Below are 19,555 nucleotides of genomic sequence, written 5' to 3'. Positions count from 1 at the left end.
AATTCAATTCAAGAAAAATGTCATGTTTGGTCAAAATTATTCTACAAACAGAATAAGAAACAGACCTGAGCATCTGGATTAATCTTGATATAGACTTTGCCATGTCTGGTGATGGTCTCAAAGACCAGTGATGTTGTTGGGGAGAAGCTGGACTCTCTAATAATAGTGTTGAAAAGAGGATGTTGTCATAGGTACATTCCATCTTAAACAACTCCGTCCATCTACTACATAAAACACTGGACAGTCTGAGGAGTATGTTCAGTGATAGACTCCTACAACAAGGATGTACCACAAAGCGCCACAGAAGATCATTTCTGCCTGTGGCCATCTAACTATATAACTCCTCCCTCTGAGTGTTAAACAGGTGGTCCACGATATCAATATAGACGATATAGAAAAAGTTATAGATTTTCATGCCACACCTATATAATGGCAATATCTTGGGTAATTATGTGCAACAATTTCAGTGTAATAATAATAATAATAATAATTGTTACATGTGCAATAACTTGAATAACACTCATTGTAATATAAATTTTATGTCACTTAATATATACCTTAACATGTATATTTTACTTGTACTTTAATCCTCACTTTAATCTTCTGTGAGCTACTGCAAACCAACGATTTCCCTAGATTCTTCTGATTCCTGGTCTGGCCCTGCAGTCAAGACTATGTTTAAATGAAACACTACAGTCAAACTAATACTTTATGTAGTTATAAGAGTGTTGAATATTAATTTAGGCCCTTAGAGGTAACACAGAATTAAGCAGGAATAACTACATTAGGCAATGCACCAAAAACTGACATTCATGATGACAAATCATTACATGTTTTATTTCTAATGCATGTTTTTTCCAGACAAGTAAAAGCTCAAGTTTGTGGGCCAGTCCAATGCTTTAGAAGCCCAGAAACCTAACAAATTTTTAAACTGGTAACTAACACCACAGGTTCCCAAGTGGCACAACAGTAAAGTGTTTGATCTAAGCATTTGCCACTGCAAATAACCACCAAAATTGGCCATGCTTTTAGGAAGGGGTGTCTCTCTCTCGCTCTCTCTCTCTCTCTCATATATATATATATATATATATATATATATATATATATATATATATATATATATATATATATATATAATATCGTTCTCTCTCATCTGTGAGTTCATGCATACACAAGTGGCTAGATAGTGCTTACCTGTTAGATCTGACCCTAACACTCAAATGCGCTTTTTGAACATTCCATTCCAGAGTTAGCTTTGAAAGCTTCCCTTTGCTTTCAATAACCTCCACTCTTCTGAGATGGTATTCAACCAGATGTTTGAGCATAACTGTTGAGAATTGTACGGTATTGATGCTAGTTGAGGTCTGAATTCCATGTGTTCCGTGTGGTTGAGGTCAGAACTCTGTTCATGCCACTTGTGCTCTCTTCGTTCACTTCAACCTTTTACTTTAAAACATGTTTTCATGGAGCTCGGGTTGCACATTACCACACTGAAACAGGATTTAGGCTCTTAGTTCCAGTGAAGGGAAATCCTATACAAGTCTCTGCTCTAAACTTTGTGGCTACCAACAAGTTGGGTGGGATATATGTAGTATATAACTGAAGCTGGTTAATAAGTTTTAATTAACAAGTTAACTTGATCTTCAAGAAACAAAGAGCTTCTTTTTGAACTTCTATTGCCTTGTTTGCTCACAGCAACATTTCCTTCTTACTTCAAATAGGCTCAACCATCCAGCAACAAGTCATTGCAGTGTGCCTAGTAGGCCATGCTGAAAAAGAATGCAGTGTCCTGGATTTATCCTTGGATAGATGATCGAGCAGGAGAATTAGGTAAGGGTCAGAGGAGTGTTGTAATAGTGTGTGTGTGCTTGAAGGAAGGAAAAGGGAGGAGGAGCAGCACACAAACCCCTTCATCAAAGCTCAAAGGAGCGCATGCTGTTCTGTTCCCATCTCGCTACAAACCACAGCTCAAAAGCCCTTCTAACATTCAACCTGAGAACAAATACCACACTTGATCTAAACCATCAGGATCAATGGAGATGCTAATTGTGTGGTTAGCACTGTGGGCATAACATTATATATTAAATACAGTGTGTCTGCTTGTGAATGCAAAAGTATAATTGAAATGTGTGGCGTGGATACAAATTAGCAATGTGGTCATCACTTAATGCTTTATAAAAGGTTTGATTAATATGTGCCTGCTTAGTTGGGCACTCTCCAAGTAAAAGGAATACATTAATTATATGACAGAAATGTAAAAAATGGCCAAAACATGTTTTTTTTTTAACGAATGTTCAACAATGTAGGAATTAATTATTCTTTTTTTAAATATATGTCTAAGACTTGGTTCTTTTCTTCTCTTCAATTAAATTTTTATATGTAGATTTAGGTCTTTTTCACACTCGACAGTGCACTGCATGCAAAAAAGGGACATATGGCATAATTTAACTTCTTTATCTGCAGAATTTCTTTAACGTGAAATTCAACCTTTGATTATGAGCCCCTCCCCCCAACAAGCTCATAATGGGTACTGGGTGCAGTGTTGAGCCAAGTGTCAAAGCACCTACTGGAAGCTTTCCAACAGTACAGATGTAGATTTAAATCTCGAATGAGCGAGCCAGAAGCGACAGTGGCAATGGAAGAAGGAAGAAACCTTGAGAAGAACTTATTAAGCATTTCGTGTTTTGAATGTCATTTACATTTACATTTGCGGCATTTAGCAGAATGTCCACCACGAGAATGGTGTAAATAGGATTTCTGGGAGAGTCTGATTACAGAAACAGTTCTAACACTGACCTGGCCTGACATTAAAACCAATGACAGGTGAAATAAATAATATGGATTATCTTGTTACACTGGCACCTTTCAAGGGGAATTAGGCACCACGTGAATAGTCAGATCTGGAAGTTGATGTACATTAGAGAAAAAAGAATTCCCAATTGTAAGGATCTCAGGGATTTTGACCGAAGCCTAATTCTAGAGAAATCTAGAGCAGCAAGATAATGCGCCCTTCCACACTTTAAGAATTGTATATTTGTTTCACACAATTAAAACTTTAGGGAATGTTTCAAGAATATCAAATTAGAGTTAAAAGTACTTACTTGGCCTTTACATTCCCCTGATCTTAATTTAATCAAGCATCTGTAGGATGTGCTAGTCTAATCCATGGAGGCCAGATCCCACATCACACATTCAAAGGACTTGTGGAATCTAATGCGTAAGATCTTTTTTGGTCGCATAAGCAAGATTTACACAACATTAGGCATATTGTTTTTAATGTTATGGCTGATTAGTATAAGCAAAATTATGTGGACAATCAACCAGCCCAAACCATGTGCACATCCTATTCCAGATTTTATCCCCATTTGCTGTTATAATAACTTTCTCTCTTCTGGGCCTTTGTCATTGAATAGTAGTAGTCATTGACTACTTTGTCAACTTCTGATTTCTGAATATCACTGACTAAGCAAGTTTTAACAAAGTGGCTAAATACATTATTCTTTATGCATGAGCAAGCATTGAGCAGCCTACTTAAAGAATATTAGTTTACCATTATATCCTCTGACTAAGATTCAGACTGGCCAGTTTGTGTCTGGGAGCATGTGTAGTGGCTCTTACTGACTTAGCAAGTTATGACCAAGTGTCTAAATCAATAATTCTTTATGCATGAGCAAGCATTAAGCAGTCTACTTAAAGAATATTAGTTTACCATTATACCATCTGACTGAGATTCGGACTGGCCAATTTGCCTCCATGAGCAGGTATCATTACCAAGTACAGGACTCCGTTTCCATAATGAATGATTAATTTAAAAGATGGAATTTTTTAAATAATCTATTCAAATTAAATAAAAAATATGATCCAATAAGGTGATCAGCTTGAATAAGATACATTCAAGTTAAATCTTTATTATAAATTGGAGTCAGATTAGAGGTAATAAAATTGGATTTATGCAAAATTGATATTTATTTTAGTAATATTTTACAGCAGCATGAGAAAGACTAACACGCAGCATACCTTTACCCACGCCAGTGGATTCTGTCGTTGGGCCATTGGGTGGGCCACCCTACATCATGCTGGAAAATGTTAGGAATCATACAAATGTAATACAGTAGTACCATGTGCAAAAGCCTCCTATAAAAGTGTATGATTTCAGCTCCATATAGTTTATAAAATATCAGATTACATCTGCCAAAAACCTTTTGTACACAAATACCCATCACATTAAACTTTCAGATTTATTTACCCTGAAACCCACAACATGGCTGCTTGCCAGTATAAAGGTTATAAAGTGGAGAATGTTGCAGTTCTTGATGGAATATTGTCTGAATATTTTTCTCCTATGAAAGAGTACAAAGAAGGGAAGTTTGTCCTTCATGTTTTAAACCAAAGATAAAAAAAAAATGAAGAAGTATTAAGATGCCAATCCATTCAGCTCTGGAATGTATTTTCTAAAGAATGGGCCCTGATCTTTCTAGTGACAGCCGGCCAAAATTGATCAGGATTGGAAATGATTTTCATTCTTTTCTATTTGTTGCCGCACTGCATAAAATGGATTGAAATGCTACCGAAATTGACCTATTCATGTGTGCCCTGTGAATACACTTGTACTCATGCTGATTTTTTCTTTTAACTGAACTGGGTAGTGAGGCACAGAAAACTCTCTGGGCATGTGTGGGAGGATGCTGTAATCTTTCGCATCACTGCCACGGTTTATTGTGAAGGAAATGTTCAACATAGATTATTACGCATCGGATGATGCGAGTGTTAAAGTGAATATTTCCATTTATTTCTGGTAGAAATACATTTTCCCCACAGGGTTGTTAGGTCGACTCATACAACAAAATTTCTTTGTTTACCTTTTTCTTGTACTAGGTTATTTTATTACCAAGAAAGATGGTACAGATGCTACTGGACGTACCGAGATATTTCACCCAAAATCTTTTATTAAAACGTGAACTGATCTTTAAACCTTTTAACCTGTGACACTTATAAACTCCTGAAAGGGAAGGTTAGGAACACAATTTGCTTTGAAATACCACAAATGTCAGAAAATAGCATGCATGGTACTTGTATGGTACTTAATGTGTTAGTTATAGGACATGCAACCAAACAAGCCAACAATGCACTACAAAAATGCACTACAAACATTGAATATATACACTATATACAATGGTAACAATGGCAGAGAAGTAAATAAATTATACCTGTTATTATCTGGGTAGCTCCTGAGGAAGCACGGGGACAAAAGATATGACATGCAGGTTAAAACGTAGAAAAATACTTTTTATTGCCACTGTACAACACAATGCCAAAAATGGCGATCTTGACATGAGAAGCTCAGTACTAACAGACATCATAATAACTTGTATTTCATTGCATTTCTTAGATAAAATAAAACAATACAGTTAAATAGGGTCATTTATTTATAACAGATTCCACAATGAAAATCAATATTATTGCAACCCTTTTGTTAGTTGAAGATTTTGCATTCAATATAATGTCAATTTACATACTGTACAAAACAAAATAACACCATGACATGTCAGTGCCATTATCAGGGCCATACTATATCTACCATTTTCCATCAGCCCAAGGACATCACATGACCTGGTCATATACTGTTTTCTTTTTTTTTTGTCAAGAATATGTTCATGCTTGTTTCTTTGGTGGTGTCAGGTTTTCTAGCCTGCACTTGTATCCCCCTCCATTTCCACTCCCTGACATGATGTTAAAATGAAAAACATTGATTTCACCGTAAACACATTCCAGAGAAAATTATTTGCAAGATAGCTGATTGGAACCAGTATTGCTTTGTTGTTTTAACACACTGCTAAAAATGAAATAAATATTACTGAGTACCTACCGCATGCTGTTATAAAAATGTTATTTTGAGTGTCAGTTTTTAGTATGAACAAAAAAAAAAAAAAAAATCTGACAGTTATCAAGGTTTTAATCAATTCCTCTGTAATATTCTCTAAGAATGTTAAGAATGAATGAGCGTTTCATGAATTTAGCAATATAAGGAGTCATTTTGGTATTAAAATCATTTGGATAAAATACTTTTAAATATACAATGTAATTTAATTTTCACACTCTAATAAGTATTAGGGTTTTCAAAAGCGAATTGATCATTTAAACACTAATTGGGCAAAATGTTGTCGACGCCTGACCATAGGTTTCGTATGTGCTTTTTTGAACATCCCATTCCACATTTAGTCCCCATTAACTGTTATACTGAACTTCCACTTCTCTGGGAAGATGTTAGACTAGTTTTTGGAGTGTGCTTGTGAAGATTTGTGCTCTTCAGCCACAAAAGCATTAGTAAAGTCAGCTACTGATGTAGGGTGAGGAGGCCTGGAGTGCAGTCAGCACAAATGTGTTCAAAAGGGTTTAAATTAGAGCTCTATAGCAGGCCTCTCAACATCTTTTACTGCAGCCCATGTAAACCTATCTTAATGGAGCTTGTGAACAGGGACATTGTCATGCTGAAGCAAGTTTGAGACTCCTAGTTCAAGTGAAAGAAAAATGTAATTTTACCCCCATCCTATACATTTATGTGACTTCAACTTTGTTGTACAGTTTCGGATAGAACCACATACGGAGGGAAACTTCAGGTGTCTTAATACTTTTGTCCATATAGTGTATGTCATAATGACATACACTGACAATTAGAGTGTTTAAAACATTTTTGCCTCAGTTACTAATTTCAATGTGGTGGTGGTTGTAAGTGGAAAAATCTGTGAAATAAATGTTTGTTTTATAATTTTATACTAGTACATTATAAGAAAGAAAATGCTTCAAATTAAATTTTATAAAAAAGAAAACAAAATAAATAAAATAATGTTGGTAAAATGTTATCTAGATCTTATAGGGAGAGATTACATTTCAATCAGAAGATCATTTACATACTTTCTTTCGGCTTCTCCCGTTAGGGGTCGCCACAGCGGATCATCCGCATGTTTGATTTGGCACATGTTTTTACTCTGGATGCCCTTCCTAACGCAACCCTCCCCATTTATCCGAGCTTGGGACTGGCACTAAGAGTGGCTGGGGTTGGTTCCCTGACCGGGGATCGAACCCGGGCCGCAGCGGTGAGAGCGCCGCATCCTAACCACTAGGAACCCTTAGAAAATTATTTACATAATTTCTTTATTTTTGGATGAAATACATCTACATTACCTTTTTTTTGTACTGTACCATTATAAAATAGTAAAACTCAACACACACACGAAAAAAAAAATAGTCATGGATTTTCCCAATTAGTAACTGTGACTTAAAGGTTTTAAGCTCCACCTACTCTGTTTTAAAAACTAGTTTTTTGCAACATATACACAGGAGTGCCACACATCCACATCCAGTAACTGCAAAAACACTAAGTACTGAATGTTTGGACTTTATTAATGCACTAAGGTTCAATCCTCTCAATCTGAATCTCTCCACCAAGCACACCTCGCCAAAGTGAAAAACACATTTTCGTATTCTGCGAGTGGAATTTCTTCATTAGAGAGGGTCATTACCGTGGTTCATGCTTGAACCAGCAGCTAATGACTCCATCACAAGAAAGCTCGCAACCCCTACACATTCAGCCTCGACACCATACATGTCTCGGTCAATGAAGCCGGCGCTCGTTATGACACGGCAGCGGGATGGTGATTAGACTGCTGTCAGTCTCCTGACATGACTGCGATAGACAGATTTAACGTTTGATGCCAGTCAGGTGGATGGAGGTGTGCTGTTATCTAGTCTTCACAGGAGGGGAGGAATCCTACGCAGGCAGAGGATTATTTCACAGCAGTGATTGACAATGCTGTCATCGGGCAGGAAAAGGATGAGTTAGTCCTTGCTGCCTTTTAGTTTAGAGGGGAGCTAGCCAATCACGGGTTTCTACGCTTACAGATCGTTCACTGGGTAAAAAAATGCTGTGTCACAAAGAGTTCTTGGGAAATATTTCTCTGGATATTGATTGGTTAAAGGTTATAGACTTTGTTACTTTATTCTTTTATATATAGAACCTCCTGATTTGAAGGCCATCTATTCAAACATAGAAACAACCAATCCACCAGGTATTTTAAATGCAAAAGGACACTGGAAAACCTTGATAAACCAACATCAAATCTCACTAAAATAACACATTTTGCACACACACAAATTTATACAGTGGATACAAATGTGTAATCATGAACACTAGAGGGAATTAACAAAGAAATACCAGCCAGGGATCGCTATTTAAGGAGAAATATCATTAAGTACATACATTTTAAATGCACATTAAATGAAACACCATCTTCGCCACTCTCAGCAATTTTCAAGCATTAAATATGGGTTTTTAAACATGCAAGAACCAAATAAAAGCACAAGGATAGGTTCAAGTAGTTAGTGCAGTGTTACATTTAATGAACGAAAAAGACATTTATAAATAATACAGACCAGAATTTTTTCTTTTTAGAAAGGAGTTTGCTGAGAATCCTTTTAAACAATGCATTATGAGCTAGGGTTGTGTGCTTGGCTTGTACTCTATGCTGCAATAGTACATCCAGATCCAGATGTGTAAATATCTGCATTTTGATGTGATTGATAGTGAAAAAGATGGATATTTAGGTGGTACAAATTTCAGACTAATCATCCTTAATCAGGTGTTCAGAGAACTGAAAGATGCTCATCAATATCATTTCGTCATCAATCTATGTACTAAGATGTTTGAGTATCATAACAAAATCTTACTCGATTAAAATTGAATGCCAAAAAAAAACACATTTTTGTCAAAGTGTAATTAGAAGTTCTTGGAATATGGTCTTGCACATCGTTTTGCTCAATTTGCTAAGAAGTTGCATGAGACAATTTGGACAAAAGGTTTCCGGGAGATTCAGGGCTAAGAGGAAATGAGACTAAAAGGCAGTAGCTAATGTACAGATGTGTAATTGTGGCATTCAAGCACAATAGTATGAATCTGAATTAATGTTTGAAATTGGAATCAGAATATATACTGTTCAACAGTGTCTCAACAGAAGGCATTTTATAAAACAGCAGTTTGTATCACATTTATATGAATGTGCTTGTTCTAATATGTCACTGTTTCAGTAGTAACATATACAGAAATTTATATGGTTGACATTATATTTGCATTTCCTCTGCTTTGCTTTTGCACATCCTCAGAAATAAAAAAAAAGTAACCTATTAGAAAGTATGTTTAACATACAATCTTTTTAGGTGAATAAATATGTTTGAACATAAGGTCAGAGTTTTGCTTTTGAGATTCAATGCTGCTTGTAGACATGTATAACCCAGCTGCAGCTAAAACAAATCTAAATAAATGAGTATATAATTATTAATATTATTAAGCTTTCTAAATGAAATCAACATTTATTGACAAAGCCATAGTGAAACAATAAGCAAGATTTTATCATGATCAAGTCCTCAGGACAAAGGAGTATGAACTTATAAGTACATATTCATTCATTATTACCTTCTAGAAAGAGACTGTCTCTAGATTTGTTTATGTACGTATAGACAGTATAGACTGTAAATTCCTACAGTAGTTCAAAACGGTTACTGCAGTTAATGAAATTACCAACATCAACAATAAACATGACAAATGATACTTGACTGTGAAAGCTTGTCAATTAGAAAGGAAGCAGGAATGGCAATTTTACAGACAAATAGAGTAGAAATAACGAATAGAGACAAAGAGCATATTTAACATGAATGCATAAATCACTGTGAGCTAGCTTAGTAGCTAGTTGATGTGCTGAGTGTTGCTTATTCGGGATCTATTTCTGCTAATAGAGCAAAACTAAAAAGAAAATTTGGGCATACTGTATTCAAAATGTCACTCTATAATAACTTCTTGATTATAAAACAGTCATATAAAAGCAATATCACACTCAGTGCTGGGTGCTTATATCATATAAGCACCCCAGTAATTAGCTGCAACACTCGCATTGAAGCCTCGTGCCTATGAGCTAATCACAGCTGTGGCAATATTCAGTATAACCGCACTCTTACTCATGCGATATTGTTTAATTATACTTAAGTAAAGTACGATTTCCTGAAAATGATTAGGTCAAGTCCTTTCCACTTCTGTCAGAACGCAATGCTCAAGAAAGAGTGGCACATTTCTGGCTCTTATTCAGAATCAGAAGGCTCAGGTTCCTGTCTCAGGAAGCACATCAGCAGGACAGGAGAAGGAAGAGGAGGATAATGAGGACATCAGGATGAAGAGAGCTGACAGGATATGTCATCCTCTCAGCAGGTTGAATGGCACTCAGGATGCTGAAGTTGCACTCAGTGCTGTCTGTGATCTTATCCATCACCCTGCACTGGCCTGATAAACCAAATTATACGCAACAGATCACAGATACTACTGTTACTCTTTAATACTCTTCACGGGAATCTGTTTATTTTATTGTAAACTGTGTTTTTAATACTGCTACGGAAGTAACAACCCGGTTTGAAAAGCACTTTTTAATGAGCGTTGCTGCTAAATAAGGCATTAACCTATTTTCACCTCTACGGAAACCACTGAGACTGTGGATTTTTTTTCGTGGCAACCTAGAAGCAATGTGTCTCGCTATCGGTCTCTGTGCAGCACCTGCGCCATTCACTGCGCTGCATTCAGAGATCGTATAACAGCATCTGTGAGCCTCGATTCCATTCACAAATGCCGTCCTCATTTTGTTTGCCGTTTTAACGTCTACTACAAAGTCGCAATCAGACACCTGTCAGTAGCACCTGCTGCGTTTTATTTTTTCCTTTTTTTTTTTTTTAGGAAAAATGCAAACCTTTTTTGTTTTGCCTCTCACTTTATAATCAGCGCTGAGTTTCCAATATATGGCTGCCATTTTTTCAATTTCCTACTTGCCTTTTCTCTCAGTCAAATCATAGCCATAGATCAGAAGCGGGTGCGAGGGGCAGAGCGCAAATGTGTTCAGTGATGGAAACGTATAAAGCCTAAACATATAAACAGTAAACGTGGGAAACAAATGATAATGGATACTGGACCATTGAGCATTTTGTGTGGGCACACATACATACACAGACACACATACACACGCGTGCTTGAATGAAAAAAGCGTGCTAGGCTAAAGTGCATTTTCTCTTGCATGGTGATCTGTTTGGAAAATGGCTGATTGTGTTACTTATATAATGTACACATTTATAGCGTAAAAGAATGAACCTCGTGGCACAGCAGGGCCTGGTAAAGAGACCCATCAATTTTTCTTGGGCTGCCATGCCGAAGGGGGTGAAGAATTTTGAACCCACATGCATTAGGCTGCTATTCACAGCATTTCAGTGTAAGCTCTCAACTAGTGCTTTAAACTGTGTTCATGAATAGGACTACCTATAAAAACAAAATCATTACAAGAAAAAAAAAAAAAACATACTGCTGTCAGATCTAAAATCTTCACAAAAATGATAAAAAAAAAAAGCCTTCTTTCATGAACAAACTGACATTTTCATCATGGTTTTTTTCTAAATACAGATGTCTACGTTTTGGTGGACGTGTTATTCTTCAACTCTGAACTGGACATAAATAAATATAAAACATTTTGACAGTGGATTCTGTCTGAATTCGAAACTATTGTGAGTTTGAAATTGTTTGTGCCTGGTAATGGATTACTGGTCAACGTATTCGGTAATAAAATGATGAGCAACAGTTAATCGGTTGCCATTTTTTTGCTGTGTGATCCTGCTGCGTTTAAAGAGAGTGCTGAGAGATTTATAACACCATGAACTGCCCTTTATCGACTAGCGAAAGCTAAAACAGCCTTTAGAAACCTTGTTATACTAGAACAAACTGTGCTCTCTGAAATGACCTAAAAATGTCATTCAATAGAACAGCATCCTAAAAAATCGCACATGGCACTATGAAGTAAATATTTACCAGATGGTTGTGTGGCATTTAATTTTACACTAAACCATCATGTAAGAGTGAACACCTGCACTGCAAAATCTCTAGCACTGAACTCAAATAATAGCATAGACTTTTCACTGTGATCACACATATATATATATATATATATATATATATATATATATATATATATATATATATAAACAATGTACACTGAATAATAGAGATTGTTTTTGAATGACAGCTCACCTCAAAGCATTTTATTTCTCAATGGCAATTTGGTAATGGGTAAAATGTTTACTCTATCAATAAAGGCCATGTCATAATTTTTAAGTTTATAGTTAGATAGTTAGAAAGTCCTAAATGTATCGGGACACAGTATTCCAGCCCTATGTAATTCTTTCCCAAACTGTTACCACAAAGTATAAGGCACAAAATTCTACAGGATGCCTTAGGATGTGTTACCATTAAATTTTTCTCTTCACTTTATATTGGAGAACGAAACCTGTTCCAGCATGACAATGCCCCTGAGCACAAAGCAAGCTTCTTGACGATACGGTTTACATGGGTCGGAGAGAAAGAAAATGTAGCTCATATTTATCATTACCACTAAACAGCTTCAAAAATCTCATATCTCATCAGCCATCAATTTATTTCAAGGTATGTAATCAATGATTGTGTGGTGTGATGCTGAGAAAAGCAAAGCAAAGCACCATCACTCTGCAATTTATACCATCACATTTCTGTAGCAGCATCCCTATGTGTTTAATTCCTTTAATACCAATTGGCAATTGGCCAGTGATAAGACATGTTTAGTACACTGTGTCATGGTAAGAAGTGGGACATGAATGCAAATGCAAAGAATTTTATATAACATGAACATCTTCTGCACAAAATAAAAACTAAAAAACACATAAAAATGCAATAGGCACATGAATGGAATAACCTTAACCTGAGCATGAGTATTAAGAACAGCATGGGAAAACAAACGAAAGACAAGGGTACAGCTTAAGTTATATACAAATGGTATATATTGTGAATGAGAAGCAGATGCAGAAAGCTATGTGATGTGAAATGTGACAGTGGCTTATGGAAAATGTAGTCTCTGTTTCTTGGCATAATCCTGACACACTGATGGTTAACACATTGTACCATTAACAGTTTATAGTTGTGGAACATCTATAAGACAAGTTAGTTCCTAATTATCACTAATTATCCTAATCATCATAGAGCATCTATGATCAGTCTTCAGATCACCAGCCTCTCTCTCTCTCTCTCTCTCTCTCTCTCTCTCTCTCTCTCTCACCGAATAAGATATTTTAAAAATGTATATATATATATATATATATATATATATATATATATATATATATATTGCATAATATGTAAAAGAAAAAAAAAAGTTTTTCTATTTAATCAGTTTATTATTAGCCTTGCATTATGTGGAACATCTGCTATATATGTCCCTTTAATTCATCTGTTAACATAGAAACGATAACATACTAAAACAAGTGTCTTAATGCAAACATGTCATTTACGGCTGCTGACTAATTCTTTGAAAATTAAAATTATAATAATCAACATACTCTCACCAATATGGGATTGAACAGCCATATGTTAGGAGATTACGCCTCTCTTGGCCTATATATTGTTCCGAAAATATATCATGCTATATTCGATAGCTATTATATGCTGTAGTAATTAAAAAACTGTATGCAACCAGTGGCGGGCTGTGCATTTGGTACCTGGGCCTTAAGTGAGGACTTACCCAACTTAATCCACCTCTTAATACCACCACTATCACGTCACAACTACAAAGACCATCAATACTATATATACAGAGACTATACATTTTACTAAAGCAAGAAACCCAGTTAAGACAACTCCAAACCTCTACACTACAACCCAAACTGTGCACCTACATCATCTGGAGCAGTTCAGAATCAATATTTGTCTAATAACATGACAAAAACATAAACAAATTTTATAAAATACAACTTACTCACCAAAGATGCATAATTTGCAGTGCTCTTCAGAGGCTTTAAACCAGTGGTATTCACTGGTCTGGAAGTGGTGAACAAACCCTTTCCCGGATTTAGACTAGCTAGCTAGCTTCAGGGATGGCCGATCTCTCTTTACGATGTCTAGCTTTTCTTTAAAATGTATTTTTAGTATGTCTAAAACCAAATCAATTTCTCTTCCTCTGTAGGCATAAAAAAGTCTAACTCAGCTGTATTAACGTGTGCAGAGCTACAGATGTGTTTTGCCAGTCGAACTTGGCTGTAACAGTTCTGGCTCTAACCAACTAATCAGAGGACGGAAAAATGCTGACGCTATTCTGGGCCGGCTAGCTGCCCTGTGAGGCGAATATGAAATCTGATTGGTTAAAAAAACAGAGCTATTTCTTAAGGAGACTATGGTAAAAGGACCGGCAGTATTGACTTTGAAGGCCCTGGGCAGATTAGATTGACATGGCATCCACATACACATCCACATCCACGTACTGAAAGCAGTGCAGCCAAGAGAAACGCTACGAAATGAAGAGAATAAACTATTGGAAATAAATTATTACAATTTTATGGAACGAATAGTGCTTTTGATAGTTTTTAGGCCAGCAGAGAAGGCTTTGCTCACCCTGACCGCCCGCCACTGTATGCAACATCATTATCAAGGACAAATACTGGACCAATACTATATACAGATATAATCCATAGTTTTTCACAGTAGACTCCTTCTTAAAGTGAGAAATCATAGGAATATCTAAGCAATGAGATTGATATGGTGTTCTGATAATCCACTAAAGGCTGGCTGTGATCGTCTTGTAAATAAAGCATATACTGCAATTTAATATTGGCTTGTACAGCCCATTTTTCACACGGTTTCACCCCTCTGGCTTTGCTTTACCTGGCTCCACAGTGGAATATGTCACATTGATTGACTGTTTAATTACCTGTTTAATTTGTTGTTAATTTGCACCTCATAGCAATCACATTTGACTGGCAAGAAGCCTGGTGCACAGCAGCTCCTATTTAACCTCCATCTGGCCCCACATCCCTGCAAGTGACTGAGAAGTACAGCTTAGCAATATCACTGCCTCTGAATTACTTACGTTTTGGGCCTGTTTTTGTACGCACGTTATGACAGAACATCTCGCTTCTGATCGCTACGCCTCGACATCTGACAGACGTGAACGAAGAGCCGCCTTTATCCGTGAAGGGTTTTTGCGGTAATGTTCTCTTGCATTAGCTCACATTGAATATGTGAAATATTTGCCTTGAGGATTTTAAAGTCTTTAGCATTTTCTGCTTTGTGACTTTGTATGTGCTACATTTCAGGAACATCATGCTTTATAAGCAGAATAGTTACAGAAAAGAGAACTTTTGTGAAACTGATATGAGACTACTGTGATTCAGACATTGTTGATCCTGAGCATTAGGATATACTGCAAAATGTAACTGCACATAAATTTGGATTGAACGAATAATGTGTTCAAAATGGACACAAATGCATATATGAATCTGAGGTACTTTTTTCATCTTTATGTACCGTAGATGCAAATGCAAATCTATTATTTTAAGTAATAACAAATACAAAGAATTGCAAGACAATGCAATTTATGTACAGAGATCATGTGACATGGCATGTGAGTGGGCTTATATAGTCCAAGCTCAAGTTTATATACCAAAGTCAATGCGAGAGCTAGACCAGAATTATGTGCCATGCAACAAATCCAAAAGAATTTGCAAAAATAATTAAATTCACCATACTAAGCTCTATACGATCATTTTAATAATATTCTGCTTACTGGACCCCATTTTGATGAACACCATTACTGCAACCCAGCTTTAGATTCTAAAAAACTGTGTCTAAATGACTTTTCTTATTTGTTTTCTTCTTCTTCTTCTTCTTCTTCTTCTTCTTCTTCTTATTATTATTATTATTATTAACAACAACAGTTCTATTCTTTGGGAAAGATATTATTGTTTTGAAATAGTTAGCTGCATCATTCATTTTAATACAACCATTAAAAATCATTCTGGAAACTTCCTGGAATATGTTATAAATATAAATTCACAATTTTAAACCTAATTCTTAGTGGTGAAGGCATTGGATTTTGGCTCCGAAAATCATGAGTTCAAATCCCAGTCACACTAAGCTACCACTTCTGCACCCCTTAGCAAAGCCCTTAACCCCATACTGTAGCTGATCAGTATGTATGGATGAGATAAATGTAAATTGCTCTGGATAAAGGTGTCTGCCAAATGCCATAAATGTAAGTTCTGTAAGAGTATTTATTGCTTTTTTTTTTGCAGAAATTGGGTGGAAAGTTCACCAGAAAAGGCCACAGGGCGTCCGGTTGAGAAATTATTCACTTGAATGAACTATAAATATTTAAGAGTGGATTAAAATAGTTTAAAGTGTTTTCTGCAGCAGGTAGGGTTTTGTTTTAGATCATGTCTATATCTGAAATAAATCCAAACACAGATACATACAGTATTGTGCAAAGGTTTTAGGCAGGGGTGAACAAATGCTGTAAAGTAAGAATGCCTGCAAAAATTAATATTTTAATTGTTTATTTTGATCAATTTTCTAAATGTAAAGTGAGTGAACAGAAGCAAAACCTATTATGTTATACCAAGCAGGTGTTAATGATCATAAACGTCTTATGTATGTTGAAACACAGTCATTTACTGAAACAGCTGTGTAGGAGGCTTAAAGCTGTGTGAGGAACAGCCAAAATCTGCTACTAAGGTAGTGTTTCAAGATGTGTTGTTTAAGCTATTTTTAAGGAAGAACAAAGAAACTGGCAATGTTAAAGACCGTAACTTTATGTAAACTTAATGCAGCCTTGGAAAATTAATGCAGCAGATAAAAGACTTATCATACTTACTTCCCTTGGCCTTTAAACAAGTCTAAGCAATTCAACTATGCATTAAAACATAGAAAAAATGGCAGCGGGTGATCTGGACTAAGGAGTCAAATTTTTTTATATTTGGTGTAGCAGAATTTGTCTTGAGCCTGATCTCAAGATTATTGAGTCTGACTGGGAGACATGAAGAGACAAAAGGATTTTAGGCACCCAAAATCCACAGAGGATCTGTGGTTAGTTCTCCAAGATGTTTAGAATAACTTACCTGCCGAGTTTCTTCAAAAACTGCATGCAAGTGCACCTAGAAGAACTGATTTGAAGGCAAAGGTTGGTCACACCACATTCTGATTTGAATTGAGTTTCTCTTTTGTTTATTTACTTTCCATTTTGTTAATTGATCAATACTAAATATTACCGCTTGAAAGTAGGTCTGTCAATCGTTTAAAATACTGAATCACGATCAATCACATGATTGCCATGAGTTACCTCGTGATTAATCACAACTTAATCCAACTTTTTAAAAATACACTAATCAACATGGGCATGGACAAATATGGATGCTTTATGCAAATGTATGTTTATTATTAGAAAAACCATATTTAACATAAACCATGAAGACAAAATATTCTTGCCAAATGTTTTTAAGTAATTTAAGTAATTTTTTTAAATTAAATACAGTGCCTTGCAAAAGTATTGACCCCCTTGGCGTTTTTCCTATTTTGTTGCCTTACAACTTGGAATTAAAATTGATTTTTATTTGGATTTCATGTAATTGACATACACAAAATAGTCCAAATTGGTGAAGTGAAATGAAAAAAATAACTTGTTTCAAAAAATTCTAAAAAATAAATAACGGAAAAGTGGTGCGTGCATATGTATTCACCCCCTTTGCTATTAAGCCTCTAAATAAGATCTGGTGCAACCAATTACCTTCAGAAGTCACGTAATTACTTAAATAAAGTCCACCTGTGTGCAATCTAAGTGTCACATGATCTCAGTATATATATATATATATATATATATATATATATATATATATATATATATATATACACCTGTTCTGAAAGGCCCCAGAGTCTGCAACACCACTAAGCAAGGGGCACCACCAAGGAAGCGGCACCATGAAGACCAAGAAGCTCGGCAAACAGGTCAGGGACAAAGTCGTGGAGAAGTACAGATCAGGGCTGGGTTATAAAATATCCAAAACTCTGAACATCCCACGGAGCACCATTAAAGCCATTATTAAAAAATGGAAAGAATATGGCTCTACAACAAACCTGGCAAGAGAGGGCCGCCCACCAAAACTCACAGGCCAGGCAAGGAGGGCATTTATCGGAGAGGCAACAAAGAGACCAAAGATAACCCTGAAGGAGCTGCAAAGCTCCACAGCAGAGATTGGAGTATCTGTCCATAGGACCAATTTAAGCCGTACACTCCACAGAGCTGGGCTTTACGGAAGAGTGGCCAGAAAAAAGCCATTGCTTAAAGAAAAAATAAGCAAACACGTTTGGTGTTCGCCAAAAGGCATGTGGGAGACTCCCCAAACATATGAAAGAAGGTACTCTGGTCAGATGAGACTAAAATTGAGCTTTTTGCCCAACAAGGAAAACGCTATGTCTGGCGCAAACCCAACACCTCTCATCACCCCGAGAACACCATCCCCACAGTGAAGCATGGTGGTGGCAGCATCATGCTGTGGTGATGTTTTTCATCAGCAGGGACTGGAAAACTGGTCAGAATTGAAGGAATGATGGATGGCGCTAAATACAGGGAAATTCTTGAGGGAAACCTGTTTCAGTCTTCCAGAGATTTGAGACTGGGACGGAGGTTCACCTTCCAGCAGGACAATGACCCTAAGCATACTGCTAAAGCAACACTCGAATGGTTTAAGGGGAAACATTTAAATGTCTTGGAATGGCCTAGTCAAAGCCCAGACCTCAATCCAATTGAGAATCTGTGGTATGACTTAAAGATTGCTGTACACCAGCGGAACCCATCCAACTTGAAGGAGCTGGAGCAGTTTTGCCTTGAAAAATGGGCAAAAATCCCAGTGGCTAGATGTGCCACGCTTATAGATACATACCCCAAGAGACTTGCAGCTGTAATTGCTGCAAAAGGTGGCTCTACAAAGTATTGACTTTGGGGGGGTGAATAATTATGCACGCGACAAAGTTTTTTCGTCTTATTTCTTGTTTGTTTCACAATAAAAAATATTTTGCATCTTCAAAGTGGTAGGCATGTTGTGTAAATCAAATGATACAAACCCCCAAAAAATACATTTTAATTCCCGGTTGTAAGACAACAAAATAGGAGAAACGCCAAGGGGGGTCAATACTTTTGCAAGGCACTGTAAATAATAAAATTTTAAATTATTAATTTATTAATTAGGTGTTACAATGAATTTGTGTTTACGCATTAATAAAATAAGCGTTCTTATTTTATAGCAAGTTTTCCACAACTGCCTAAAACTTTTGAATAGTATTGTATATAAATATTTATAACATGGTAAAGGTAAAAACAATAGAACTGTGTTACACCATTAAGCTTCTAACTCCCTTAAAACAGTTAAACAACTACACAACATTACAAACAAAACACATATTTTCTATGACATTGAAGAGTCACCAAAGACAGAAAATGAGCATAGTTTTTTATCTCTGGGGGTCTAACGCATCCAGTCATGAGCTTATCTTGTGAGTCTGCACAGTATGGGGCTACAGTGATGCATATAAAAATAGACTGTCATTTGCAATCCCCTGCGGCTGTAAGCGTGAATGTCCATTTCCACAGGATGGGACAGTGCGGTAATTGACACGTGGCAGCCTTCGCTC

General features: G+C 36.3%; 1 protein-coding gene across 3 annotated transcripts in view; it reads right to left on the bottom strand.

Moving 5' to 3' along the window:
- cadm1b (cell adhesion molecule 1b) overlaps nucleotides 1–19,555 on the bottom strand; it is a 191,687-nt gene that overhangs the window by 67,922 nt on the left and 104,210 nt on the right. For 2 of the 3 annotated variants that reach the window (XM_046862774.1, XM_046862777.1), the window contains exon 2: nucleotides 5,208–5,228. The exons of the other annotated variant lie outside the window; for it this stretch is intronic. In XM_046862774.1, the coding sequence (XP_046718730.1) occupies nucleotides 5,208–5,228 (21 nt within the window). The remainder of the gene's footprint in view (nucleotides 1–5,207; nucleotides 5,229–19,555) is intronic. 3 annotated transcript variants of the gene reach the window in all.

The sequence above is a fragment of the Silurus meridionalis genome, chromosome 12 (genome assembly GCF_014805685.1).
Source record: "Silurus meridionalis isolate SWU-2019-XX chromosome 12, ASM1480568v1, whole genome shotgun sequence".
Lineage (NCBI taxonomy): Eukaryota > Metazoa > Chordata > Actinopteri > Siluriformes > Siluridae > Silurus > Silurus meridionalis.
Note: the sequence above shows the minus strand (reverse complement) of the source record. Positions and strands in the feature narration are given on the sequence as shown.